Source organism: Vanellus vanellus (assembly GCF_965231255.1).
Source record: "Vanellus vanellus genome assembly, chromosome: Z".
In the NCBI taxonomy this organism is placed as follows: Eukaryota; Metazoa; Chordata; class Aves; order Charadriiformes; family Charadriidae; genus Vanellus; species Vanellus vanellus.
This window is the reverse complement of record NC_138908.1, coordinates 11,208,196-11,222,334: the sequence shown is the minus strand read 5'-3', so window position 1 is coordinate 11,222,334 and position 14,139 is coordinate 11,208,196. Positions and strand designations below refer to the sequence as shown.

Below are 14,139 nucleotides of genomic sequence, written 5' to 3'. Positions count from 1 at the left end.
GGTCTGGGCGGAGGCTCCTGCTTTTCAGCTTTGCAGCAGCCATGCTCTCTCGGCGTTTCGGCCAGCACCAGCCCTCCTCCTTCCCGGAACGCGATGGGGGCGCCGCGCCACGGCGCCCGTCCCGGCGGCGGGGAAGGAGGAGGAGCAGGAGGCGGGAAACGAGGCGGGCTGGGGACGGTGTCGCCGAAACACTTCCTGCTCAGCGTTACACAGCACTTTTTCCACAGCCGACGGCCGCTTTTTTGTTGTTTTTTTGTTTTGTTTGTTTGTTTGTTTTTAACGGTTGTCGCTCCTCGCCGGCAGCCGGCGGGAAGACTGGGCCCGCCCGCCCCATGCAGGCCGCCGCCGAGACCCCGCAACTGCGGCGACTGTAAGGGGAGCGCGAGACCCGCGCCATGGGGCGGGGAAGGGAGGGGGGTGGTGGGCGAGCGGCCGCCGCGCATGCGCAGTGCTGCGCCGCGCGGCGACGGGCATATAAGGAGGGCACCGGGGCGGTGGCGGGAGAACGCTGAGGCGGCTGGAAGGGGTGCAGAGGAGCCGAGCCGAGCGGAGCGCAGCGCAGAGACGAGGCCCTCGGCCGCCTTCTTGCCGTTTAGCCGCCGACCGTGAGCCGTCGCTCCGCCGACCCTCGTTCCCCACCCAAGCCCGAGCCGCCGCCATGGTGAAGAGCGTGGGCAGCCTGGTGAGTCCGTTAGGCGGCTTTACCCCAGCCTGGCCGCCCAGGTGGCTCCGGTCTCCTCTGGCGGCGAGTGGCGTGTTCCTTCCCTCCGCCGTCACCGGGCCCTGCGAAACCGTGAAGGGAAGGGGGGGGAGGCGGCGAGGTGAGCATCGCCTCCCCGGCGGGAAGGGATGGAGCGGGCCTGCTGGGCCGGCCGCCGCGGGGGGCTCAGGCGAGCAGGTGCCCCTCCTCGGGCCGCCGTTGATCCTGGTGAGGCGTTGGCCGGCGGAGGCTGGCAGGTGAGGGCTCCTGTGCGCTGGGGACGCGGTCCGGGTGCCGGGGCTACCCGGGCAGGAGGAGCCAGCTTCACCGCTGCAGCGCGGAAAGGGGGAAACTGAAGGGAGGACTTGCTTAGACCCAAGGGAGGGAACAAATAACTGTATGGCCAAAGGCTTCGGCTAGGCAGAATGAGAAGGTAGGTGATGTAATTTAATACTAAAACAGGTTGTTGCTCACCTCCCTTTAAAATATTAAGGAAATGTCATGTTTCACTTATCAAGCTGATACGGGGTACTGTGGTACCCTAATTTAGAAGTCCCAGCTTGCCTTACCTACTGCTGGCGTGTAGGGGACCCGGCAGCTTTCTTAAAGATTGGCCAGAGTCCTGGTGTGATTGTGGGTAGGAGTTCATGGAAAATGTGAATCCATTTTTCTTGATTTGAAAGGGATTACTAGAGCCCATTCCTGTACTTAAATAACAGGAGTTGCTGGTGTAAGAAGTATTTCCCTTTTTGTGGTGCTGTCTGGCTTGTTCAGCACACTAATGCAGCACCTCATTATTTGGATGGTTCAGTGAATACAAATGTGTCTGTGGCTTTGTGATACAGAACAGTAGTAAAGCCTAGACCAACACATGGAGAATACTCTGCTGGTGATGAAATAGTGTGTGGTCTTGTGCACAACAGCTGACCTGGTTGATAGACAACAATAGGGTATTTGTTAGCTCTAACGTATGAACCCAAATCACCAAAAATGGCCTCTGTGCAAACTTAGTTAGCTCTTCATTTCAGGGGATGTCCTGTTGGCCTAGTCTTCCATTTTGAACTTGAAATTTGGTTGAAGTATCAGTTTGATCTGATTGTGAGAGGCCTGCGAGTGATGCTGTGTGGCATCCAAGTTTGTCTTCTAGGCTATGCTCTGTTATAGTTTGTTATAGTCAGTTCACTGTATAAGTGGAAAGCATGGCAGACTTCCTGGGTTTGACCTCTAAGGTGTCAACACGTGATGCATGAGTGTACTAATTCCTGTGACCCTGGCTTAAATACCTGTGAATGCAGAAAGCTCATCAAAGTTAAGATGAACAAAATGCCATATGATTCAGGTCCTGGAGATGGAACAGTGTGTGAGTTCAACCTGAAATTCTTATTATAATTTGCATCTCTCTCCCTTCTCTATTCATGGAGGGACAGAAGGCATTAACTTTTTGAGTAAGACTTGAGGTTTTTGGTATAGGCTGGAACAGCTGAAAAATAGAGTCAATAAACCTGGCTTTGGAGGAAGAGCCTGCTCTAACTTAAAGTGGAGTAGGCTTCCACTGGCCTCCCAGCTATAAGCATTGATTAATATTCTGCTGTAGTTAAAGCACGGTTTTGTTGCTCATCCATAGAGAGTGTGGACTCAACAGTCATGCTGACAACAAGATTTTAATATCAGCAACACCCAGAGTATTCAAGTGCAGTGCAACTGGGATTTCTGGATTAATTCAGTAAAGCAGACTTGTATTCTTCTCTGATACAAAGAGGAAAACCCCTTCTTTCACTAACCGCAAAAGCTTCTGTGAGCGACATCTGTATAGCAATGTGAGTGTGACAGCTAGCTAGATGTGGCCCCTTTCCTAACATACCTCTTCAGAAACTGACTAGTTTCTGAGGAATGGCTACTTTCAGGGTGCTTTACTGGTCCCTCTTGAGTCCCTGCTAGTGGGCAGCAGGAGCAGTACTTCAGTTGGTTTAAATATGTGGTATTGAGATGGGTGACTGGTGTAACTTAACGGTGTTTGACTATGGGACATAATGCCTTTTATAGCAGAAGTTAACGGAGTATATAAACTGTTGAAAAGCTGGTGTTGCCAAAGCTTTCCTTTTCACACTAGCTACCTCTCTATTATTTCAGTAAAAGCAAATACTGAAAACTTGCAGCTTCAGATGCAGATGATAGTTTTAGAAGCGGTGTCTGCTAGGGGGTTCAGGCAGTTGAACCTTCAGTCTGTTTATGTTAGCTTCGGTACTTAAAAAAAAAAAAAAAAAACAAAACACTAAATTATGTAGTAACCATTGGCAGTCAGCTGATGACTGGGTTAATACAAGTTCAAGGGTGAGTTAATATGTGTTGGAAATCGTGTTTACATCTAAGGTCCACACCATCTGGCAGATTTAATTAAAGCTATCTTATCTATTGCTGAGAGCAGTAGATTCCTTTCAGCACTGTCCGTGGTCAGTAGCCTCCATTGTGAGGTATTACCTGGTGCTGGGAATCCTTGCTACTCCAGAGGCTTTCATTACTGGAGCCTTTGCTCTTACTTGGGCCTTAGAAGCAGAGGCCTGCTACCAGTAGATTTGTTGCATGCAGCACATGCCTTTCTGCTGGCAATACAAGCAAAATGAGGTATTGCGTGTGCTCAGGGAAATTGTATGTAAATGTCTTTTAAAAAAAAAAAAAAAATCCCCAAACCAACAACCAACTAGTCAGAGGAAGGTGCTACCTGGTTAACAAAGTTGTAAGATCCTCTAATAATGTGACCAAATGGTCTTGTGGGAGGTTCTTCTGTTAACAAAGATGATCTGTTTTTTATATGGAAACTTGCCATTTCAGAGTTAACATGAAAGGCAACTATGGAAGTCAATGAAACAGGTTGAGTAGCTTGTTTTGCCCCAACTACTGTCTTCCTTCCTCCAGGGAAAATTAAGCTGTCTGTGAAAACTTTCAGGGCTTCTCCCTAGTTCAGTATTTCTTAACTTGCAAGAGTAAGCACCTTTGGACCTTGCATCTCTCTTCACTCTCCCACAGCAATTTTAGCTGGTACTAGAAATGACTCACAAGGCAACACCTGATTGTAGTCAGGACCAGCTCTCCAGTGGTGTGTGACCAACTGTAGGTATCATGCCCTCCTATTTTCCTCTTGTCTATGCAATAGTGCGCCTGAGGTATGTGGCCATATGACGAACACATCTCAGGGCTGGGCTTCCTTTTGCAGAATACAGTAATTATGCAGCTGGACAGAAGACTTAGGGGTAAGAAGACGAAGGCCTAACAGGCAGGTGCAGGAAGTGGAATCAGTGAAGAGCTGGTGATGTTACAGTGCAGAGGTGTGAGAAGCTGTACCAAAAAGCAAGCTGTAGGATTTGAAGGTGGGGGGGAGTGAGGCTTGACTGAGGAACTTGTGGTATGAGTAGTTGCAGGGAGCTAGCATGGATTGCTGTGTACATGGAAGTTGAACTTTGTTAGTTGGAGTGGGGTACTTTTGGGGTCGGGGTGCAGACATCCATACTATGTCAGTACAGGAGTGGGAGAACGTGGAGAGACAGGAAAACTTACTGCTCCCACCTCTTTTGGATGGAGAGTAGGTGTTGTGGAGTGTTGGGTACTGATCTAACAGCAGAGTAGACTCTGAATATCCAATATGCAGGGATGGAAGAACTCAGCATGTGGAAGCTGCACTTCTGAAGATAGCTACATTGTGAGGGGAAATGTCTTATCAACAGGGAGATGTAATGCCAAGTGTACTTGAAATTACAGGAACTTATAAACCTATGTGAAAGTCTTCATAAGCAAGAATGCTGGTGCAGGACCCTCTGCTTGCTTGTTAAATATACTTGTGACCAGTTTGTGTGCGCTCTTGGCTCCTTACATGCCATCCTTTCTTTAATGGGGGGGAATAGCTTACTAGAATCAAGTCTCAACTTAATGTGGCTGGTTGCAGAAGCTGGCATTAGTTAACTCTTGCACTGCAGAACCAACCATTGTGTACATGTGGCAATAACCACATTGCTTTCAATTAGCTGTTGCTGACAGAACTCTAATGCTGTGGTCTGTTAAATTGGGGAGAATAAAGCACCTATCTTTTATGTGCATGATCTGAAATGAAGTTTATATTAACCGCTTTCCTGATGCTTGCATTGCCATGAGAGCAAAGTTGAGGAATGTTGAAATAGCTTGTGCTTGCTTTGGAAAATAAACTGTCAGAAGTAGCTGATGGGCATTTTCTGCTTCTGTGTGAGATACTGGTTTGCCTCTTGCTAGCATGCAAGTATTTCTTGTTTTTAATGTCTTTCAGTTCTGCTAGAACATTCACTTTTTTACTAGAAAACATGCTTAATGGTGTGGGAGGAGCTCTAAATTCCAAAGAACATTGTCCAGAAATGTTTGGTGTGACTAAGTGCATCAAACGGACTTGAAGCTCTAAATAAGTAGTGGGTGTTACTTGTGTAGTCTGTATGTGTAGCATTGCTTTGACTAGTGATGTTACATGTCAGTTCACTTGGCAAATGAGTAAAATAACTACCCTATGAGCTTGCTCTAGAAAACATGCTGTAGAGTAAACAACACAACATCATTTTGATGTTATCTGTTGATTGGAAAAGGCATCAAACTGGAGGAATGTACAAAGGCTAGTGTCCTTTTCAAATTCTGCAGAGGAAAGTCTGTACCAGAAGAAAATGGAATTCTTCCTGCTGAGGCAGAAAAGAGAAAATGGGTTATTAAAAACCATAAGGATCATGTTCAGGGGGTAACACTAAACAGAGCTGCCAAAGTTGAGGATCATAGGCTAGATGAATTTCTAGCTTATGTTTCCACAATTAAGTGACTGAGCATTGTGATCTCTTCTAATTGAAGAGTTGTAAGACACTGGCTGATGCTAGCACTGATGAAAGCAATTCACACTGACACACTTACATGATGGTAGCCCCAGTTGTATGAAGTGTTTAAAGAGCTACCAAAATGGTTAGTGTCTTAAGGCTGAGAGCAGACTAGCTTGGGGTTTAGTCTAAATTGCTTCAGAAAGGAGGGTGAAAGTTATTAATGTGTTCTATTCTTTTTCTGTAGTCTGAATTTGAGGCAGAACTGAAATCTGCTGCTGAGAAGCTCGTAGTAGTGGATTTCTCTGCCACATGGTGTGGACCATGCAAAATGATCAAGCCCTTTTTCCATGTAAGTAGCCTTTCTGTTTTTATTGGCAACTGTATTAAATTCTGTACAAATGTTTTTGTGCTGCTTGACAGTAACATGGAGGAAACTTCCTTTTGCCACATGTGATTGCCAGCATTTTCTGGAAAAGGAAAAGTCACAGAAGTATCTCCTTTGAGACTATAGAGTTAAATATACTGACCTTTTATACAGCTGGGACCTTAAATGTGGTTTAGCTTATGCTGTCCTAATGCTTACATTCATCTTGGATCTAGAGGTGATGCAACTCTTGTGTCCCTAAAGAGGTGGGATATGGAGTGGAAACAATGCTTACCCTTTTGTACACAGTTACTGTAATTGCTCCAGCTGTGCTTAGGGGGCAGTGTTATCTCCCGGTAAAGTATGAGAAAGGCTGTAAAAGAGGGTCTTTCACCTATGTCTGGCATATTTGAATCTTCTCTGTGGGGAGTATGTTTAAACAATGCTTTTCCAGGTATTGGAGCAGAAAATGTTTTTTCTCTGGTCAGTAATATAGTAATATCTGCTTTAATGTAATAAGGCTAGTTTCACTGGGGAGTAAACAGCACCAGCCTTGCAACTTAGATGACTGTGTCTTTTAAAAGAAAGCTTTTTTGCAACACTAATTTCATAGTTTCTTATTTCATTCCAGAGTTTGTGTGAGAAGTATGGTGAGGTGGTATTCATCGAAATTGATGTGGATGATGCCCAGGTATGGTCCAAGAAGCAGAGACAGGGATTTAGCGCTTACACTAAAGAATGAATTTTTAGAGGATACCTGAGCAGAACAAACTGCCTTGGTTATCTGTAGACTCAAAGGCCTATGGCATGTGTCAGATAACTTGGAACACTGACCCTCTACTTTTGGAGGGAGTATTAGTCTAAGGCCTTAAGCTGCTTTGATGCAATCTTGCCTAAAACTAATGACTCACAACTGTCTGGTGGTCCATCTGGTCTCTCCACTGCTTGTGGCACTATGTCCTCTTTTCATGTTTCGAATTAAGTGCAATAAAATGTCTGCTGTCTACTATTGTAGTTCCAGCAATGTTGAAGAGGTACTTGAACAATGTCAGGTTGAAACACAAGAGTTGCTGTAGGGCTCTTGAGCCTTACAAATAGTCATTTCTGTTTTGATGCAGAAGTCTGTTTTTTCCCAAACACAGTGCAGGTATAGTAAATGTGATTTTGCTGTTGCATGAATTAAATGCTGATGGGAGGATCTTTCAGGCTTACTTCAGGGAGATGTTAACACTGCACTGGTTTTGCTAGTGATGAACTACCAGAAGTGCTTTTGCTTCATTTTAAGCAGTAATGGCTTTGCCCTATCACTTAAACAAAAGGCAGCTAGTGGGTTCTAAATCTAATGTTTTTCAGACCTGCATGGCTGAAGGTTGTTTTCTGTACTTTCCAGGATGTTGCTACACACTGTGAAGTGACGTGCATGCCAACGTTCCAGTTCTACAAGAATGGAAAGAAGGTAGGCTCTGCTTTTTTGGAACTGGAGCAGGCAAGGTAAACACTTGAAAGAAGATGGGGAGTCTTAGACTACACAGCCTCCTTTCTCTTGGGAATATATCTTGGCCACCACTGGCATTAAGACACCCCTGAGAGCAAGCAAGTTCATCTTAGCAATGCAGTGAATGTAACTTGGACCAGCGGTTAACTGGTGAAGCAAATCCTATTGGTCACAGGTAGTGAACTAAGTTAGTGTTACAAGTAGTCTTATAGGCAGAGCTTCATGAGACATTATTGGGGTCAGATCTCCACGTTAAGACTTCTGTCTGCCTAGCACCCTGCTTTCTACTGATCTTGGTTAGTATTTGTTCTTTGGATGCAGCTTATGTTCAAGCAGAGACATGACTGTATATGCATGTGGAATCCCACCCAAGTAAGTCTCTAACATCTGGTTGAATGTACACACAGCTGAAACAACTGCTTGGATGCTTTTACATGGAGGCTGTGTCACCTGTGCAGTGGAGGTCCTGTCCTTGTCAGAGGACTGAACAGAGATCTTCTCTGCTCTGCCAAGAGGGGGATGAGATGAGATGCAGACCATGCTCTGACAGCATAGTGGGCTGCCTGTGCAGGGTAGTTGTGTGTGGCCATCTACCTGAACTAAAGAATTGCTGAGCTAAGTGTGTTATCTGAAGTAAAACAATACCTGGGTGGAAGTTTCATGGCCGAAGGCAATGGAATTGTGCCTTGAAAAGTGAGTGTCAGATGTTGGGTGACCTTTTTAGTTCTATTCAGTATGGCACCAAATCATGACTAATAATGAACCTTTGACAGTTTTCTCGGGGTAAACTTCCACAGCTTCATAATGTAACTGGAAGAATTGTGATTATGATGTGACAGTGTGTGAAGGTGTTATGCTTAACCCTGTTGTGTGGCTTTCTATTTTGGATGACCTTGGCAGTTCTCTGGACACATGAGTATTAAGCAAGCAATTTCATGGCCTGTAGTGTAGTCTGCTCTATACCTTGCACCCCTGTAGGTACTGAAGACTGAGCCACTGGTTTTGAGACATGAATGTTCCCTTTATCTTTCTGCCGTGTAAGTTGCAACAAGGACAATTCTCACAGGAGAAGCCAGGCTCAGGGACAGATCATTTGGAACAGTCCTTCCACAACTTTATTGGTAAGGGTACTGAGCAGCTCAGGGTAGCTTTGATCTGCCTCTGCTGTGTGGTGACCTCCAGGGTGTCTACAAGCCTGCATCAGAGTCTGAATCAATTCTGAGACAGGATCAGTTGTCTTTTCCCTTCTTTTATGTGTAGAAGGCTCCTGCAATGGTAGTCTGGAAGTGATTCTTGATAGGCCCTTGTCCCAGTCTTTAAATCAAGTGGGAGATGAATATACAAATATCTGGAAAGTACTCCCTGGTTTGGGGATGAAAAATTTTTAGTCATAGCAGAGTTGAATAGATATATGTGTGTCTGGATGCTATGCAACTAGTGTTATGAAGTATTGAATGCAACAGTTCTAAAAATCAATCTCTCTTTACAGGTGCAGGAGTTCTCTGGGGCCAATAAAGAGAAGCTGGAAGAGACCATTAAAAGTCTAGTCTGATCTCCAGCTGTGGAGACATTGAAGCATGACTGCTTCGGCGAAGTTATAGCCTGTAACTTTTCTACATAAAAAAATATAAACAAGCTAGCGAGATCAAGGGGATAATTTCCATGACTTAACCTATGTAAATGAGTACAATAAAGTGTAAGTTCTTCACTTTTGGATATTGCCCTGTGTTTGAATGAAAGTGTGAGGAATTTTGTAATGTCATCAAGGTGTCAGTTTTTGCTGTGTTAAACGAGTACTGTCTGGATACAAAGACTCTTGTCAAATGCAACCTGATCTATTACTGTGGGTGGAAAATTGTGTTGCATGGGATAGCAATGACAGTTGCTTTAGAAGTCTGCCACCTTACTTGGGTGGTAGTCACCAGGCTATAACCTGAACAGTGGCAATCTACAGAATGGGGAGTTGAGGATTGGTAGAGAAGAGGGTGGTCACTGGGTGGGATAGGTTTTTGGGTTTTGTCCCTTCTGAAATTTTAAATTTTAAATTTCTTTTTAAAGTTTGCCAAGTTTGAGTTTAGACTTTGAAGCTAAGACTTCACTTATAAAAACATAATACCAATCCTACCATGAAACTGTAAGGTAGAACTTGGACCTGCTGCCTCTTCAGTTTTGCCTTGCCGTTGGTGTACCTATTAGGAGCAGAGTATGTTCAGTCTCTGAGTTGGGCTGCTTTGTTCCTAGGCAATAGTCTGGAACAAATGACCAAAGAGGTAAAACTTGTAGTGCCTTAAGCCCAGGATAATTTAGATTTCTATATTCTTGTCACTTTCATTTGATTGCACAATTGCATTCTTGGAACATACAGGACACTTATTTTGTGCTGGACAGTAAACTGGACTTGGCATTCCTCCAAACCTGCATCAGGTTCTCTAGATTAATGCTGACCTGCCAGCCTTTGTATACCATTCAACTGATCTTCCCAGAGTTACCAAGCAGAACTGCTATGTTTTGCCACCATATCAAAATGGCTTTCTTGCTGGCCTGGGTGTTGTCCTGGATAAAAATTCAGTAAATTAAAGAAGCAGGGCTGTAGCTAGCAGTGATGCCCAATGCTGTGGTTAGGGGTAGGTGAACTGTGCCACTCATTGAGTATCACTGATGAAAGAGCAAGGCTTCCTGTTACATATGCAGACAGTGTGGAATGAGTGAGCCTCTTGTCTTTGTGGTAGGGAGCTTATGTGTGACTCAGACTTACACTCATTTCACAAGCATGCATGAATTTCCTGGTTGTCGCCAACTGGGGGCCTTTGGCAGCTTGCTGCATATGTTCCCTGTTTGAAACAAGAGTTTTCTAGTCCAAGAAGTGACCACACCCTTTAGTTGAGAATGAGCCATTAAGGATCTTCTTGGATGTAAGCTCTGGGTTGTGATTTTGCATGTTCTCCTTGCATAATGTTTTCTGTACTGCTCTGGATAGTTGACTGAGGATTGCAGCTGTGTCTTTAAAATTAGTCTGTTCACACAGGTAAGTGGGAAACCACTACCCCAAGTGCTGCCATGTACAAGCTTGTGGGGAGAGAACGAGATGAAGCTGGAGCAAGAATGTACCATTAACATCACACCATTTGCAAACAAGATTTGCTTTTAAAAGCAGTTCCTGTGTGGCCGGCTTAGTCCCTCTGGCCAGCAGCTGGGTGCAAGAAAGGCTTTAAAAATCCAGGTGAAAATTCCAGGTGATGTTCAGTAGCAGCCCCTAAAAATCCAGCTTCATCCTTAAGAAATAAGGAAGTTGCTAAGATGTGCTGCAATGTTGAGTGTTTCTCTGAGGTGAGGCCAGACTGGGTTGCAGCAGAGGAAAGGTGTAGTTAATGGGAAATGCTACTCATGTGTTGTATTTGGCTTAATGCTTTTACTCCTTTGATAAGATGCCACTCTGCAATAGCCAGGGAAGACCCAGGTGACAAGTGACTGTAAACTCAAGGTGGGATTGGGAAAGATCAGAAAGGTTGAAATAACTCTTGTGCTGAAACTGAGGGTCCAAAGTGGTTCTTACAAGTGCAGTGAGTCTTCAGCTTCCTGTGCTGCAGTATCTCCCTGTTCTGAGAACTGGCCTGTAAGCACAGTGTGATTGAAAATGACTTGCACGGCCTTACTTGAAAAGAGGTGTTCTTTAAGGTTTGGCTCTTTGAGGAACATACAGTGAGGATCTGTGTGCTAGGTGAAAGGAACCAGCAAGCACGTTCTCTTCAAATATGTAGTTATGCCAGAACTTTTTGAGTGTTTGAAGTTGGTCCTTGTCACTACATTTGATGGAAAGCAAAGCCTAATGGTTATACCTAGCTGAGATGTAGAGAGTCACTTCCTACAGCGGGCAGTGCCCCTACTGGGAGGAGAGAACAACATTTCAGGGTGGGAAGTGGGCTGAGTTTCCCAACAGGCAAGAAGAGGGGGTTTCAGCCTTTAAGGAAGCCTAGATATAGCAAATGAAGGTTTTGCCCTAAATGGAATGAGTGCAAGTAGCTGGGCTAAAATCCTGGGCTGTGTGCCCTGCCACATGGGCATTAACTAACACCCTGGAGAGCTCAGTGGGCGTGGATTTTTTTTTTTACTTGCTTGTTTTTTATGTGGAGGAGTGAGACCAGAATTACTATATGCCAGAGAGTAGTGCAGCAGAGTTGTTCTTCCATTGAACTCTGATCTGCTGTTTGCACGAACAGAGCTGGCTGCTTTGATCCAGTGATCTGAAAAGATGCCTTTAAAGGGAAGTGGTGGATGGCCATCTGACTTGAATGTTTGGTAGAAACTTGAGGTCCATCGCAGCAAAGAAGCAAGGTATAAAGGCTTCTTCTGGTAATAAGGGCTTCAGAAAGAAGTTCTCCCCTTAGGTGATGACTGCAGTCTGTTTTGTCTGGCTATGAAACGGCTGGGATCTTCATCTTGTGGTCAAACCAGTAGAGCAAGATGTTTTTGTCTGCAGGCCTGTTACATAGCTTGCTTGCTTACAGTGGGCTGGCCAACAGGAAGAGAAGTACTTCCTTGAGCACAGCAATTAGAACACGTGGCTGGAATGACTGGGCTTAATGAGAGACAGCTATCATGAAAAGGAGGACCAAGGGGTCACAATGAGTGGACAAGAGAACTGTGTGTTATTAGGTTGCAGTGACATGGTGGCACTCCTTAACTCCATCCATGCATCTAAAACTGCTGTCAGGCGCTTGGGGAAGGATTCTCTTAACCACCTGCACATCTCTTCTACATCTGCAGCAGCCAGTGGAACTTCAACTCCAGTTAACCATCTGCTTTTCATTCTTTCTTTGACCTGAATGAACTTAGACTTGGCTTCCTCCTTGAATGATTCCAGTAAGAGTATTTGTAATTGTTCTAATGTTTAAATTCTTACTGTTCATTCATCAAAACTAGCTGGATCTAGCAAACAGCTAGAGGAAAAACAGCTTTTATTGTTTTACCAACGCCAACAAACTGGCATAGCAGCTCTTCTGTGCTGTGCTCTGTGACACGCAACTCTCAGCCACCTAAGGAACTGGCTGCAGGAATATGCTGGTGAAACCCTTGCTAGACCTCGGTAGTGCTGGTCCCTGACCTTTGGTGAGGGGTGGGAGAGACTGACTGGTGGGCTGGCCTTGGCTGGCTGCCAGGTACCCATCAAGCCCGTCTGATCACTCTCTTCCCCAGTAGGAGAGGGGAGAAAATGACAGAAAAGCTCATGGCTGCAGAGAAGGACAGGGAGAGATCACTCAGCAATTACAGTCACTGGCAAAAGAGACTCAACTTGGGGAAATTAATTTATTGCAATTAAACCTCACCATGGTCTTCACCACAAGCTGCAGGGGAATATCTGTTCTGGTGTCTGCAGCACCTTCTCCCCCTCCTTCCCTGACGTTTGTGCCTACAGGGTGGTTTTTCTCACATACTCTTGTTGCTCTCCCTGCTGCTGTTGTGTAGCTTTTCTTTTTACCCTTTCTCAAATACCACAGAAGGCACAGCTTTGGCCAGCCATGGGTCCCCCTTGGAGCCAGCTGTCTGATTCTGTCTGATGTGGCAGCTTCTGGTGTCTTCTCAGCCCTTCTTTCTACCTATTACCAAAAAAAAACCCACTACCAAAACATTCCCAAACCTAATACCTTGGCATGCTGATAACGGGCAGTACAGGACGGAGAGGGCACTGGGTCATGGCATGGAGTTTCTGCTTTTCATCTGAAGCAGTAACTGTATACCAACTCTATTCCAGCTGCCGAAACCTTTATCTGTAGGTCTTCCTCAGTCAGAAGACCGAGCACAAAGCTGTGGTGGGAAGAGTCTGATAGGGAGCTCTGTGGAAGCAGTGGGCACTGGGTTTAGCTGGGTGGAGGTTCAACCATGCTGTGGCATCCTTATTTTCAATGGAAGTTTCATGCAGGTGAGAAGCATGCCTAGCCAGATGCCTCCAGATTTGGTAGGGATCAACTAGATGAGTTTGAGGAACTAGAAAAGGTCTTGTGGTGATAGTGGGGAGGCACATCCACATAAAATGCAATTTTTCCTTCTCTGGAGAGGGAAAGCTGAGGTGGTCCAGGTTGGTAGATGTAGAAGATGAAGCCATATGTCTACCTGCAGATGAAGATAAATTTGTGACAGATGCAAATCCCCACAAGGTGGCAGTGACTGACCATGTTTATACGTATACACACACTGGCTCTGTGAATGCCTTGTTCTTTTCTCTCTCTGACAGCACTGGGGTGATGGTAGTATCTAGGTAATGGGCTAGAGGAGAAGGCATGGGTGGTGATTTCCTGCTATCCAGGTAGCACAGTCCACCTGGCCCCTGGGAACTGGAGCATCTGGGGTGGGGTGGATGTGGCAGAGATGTGAACAGACTCTAGGGAGGTGGAGAAGCAAGGTAACTTGCTTCCACAAAGGAAGTGGTTTACACAAGACTTGGGTCATCTCCCCTCCACTCGAGTCAGACCACGACATTTCCTCAGGAAAGCAATCAAGTCTGTTTTTTCACCTTTCTTTGCATCTGCTTGTAGTTCCTCTGAGAGAGGAGCCCAAGTGAAGAGCAAGTCCTTGGCACTGTGAAGCCTACTGATCAGGGAAACCCAGTGATCAGTCTTGGCATCACTTAACAGGACGGCCCCAAAGGCTTTCTGCTTACTAGGAAGCAGAGCCCATGTTCAGCTAGTGATGAGGGGCTGAGGATAGGGACAGGAGGCATCTCCCCACACAGCAGGTGATGGCCAGCAGCAAGCAGGGCTGTGAGGGA

The 14,139-nt window shown here is 45.5% G+C and overlaps 1 protein-coding gene across 1 annotated transcript; it reads left to right on the top strand.

Annotated features, from left to right (window-relative positions):
- The first annotated feature begins 448 nt into the window (after nucleotides 1-448).
- Nucleotides 449-9,090, top strand: TXN (thioredoxin). Its single transcript, XM_082497427.1, has 5 exons — nucleotides 449-682; nucleotides 5,762-5,866; nucleotides 6,513-6,572; nucleotides 7,272-7,337; nucleotides 8,866-9,090. The coding sequence occupies exons 1-5, from the start codon at nucleotides 659-661 to the stop codon at nucleotides 8,926-8,928; spliced, it is 318 nt and encodes a 105-aa protein (XP_082353553.1). The 5' UTR covers nucleotides 449-658; the 3' UTR covers nucleotides 8,929-9,090.
- The last annotated feature ends 5,049 nt before the right edge of the window (nucleotides 9,091-14,139 follow it).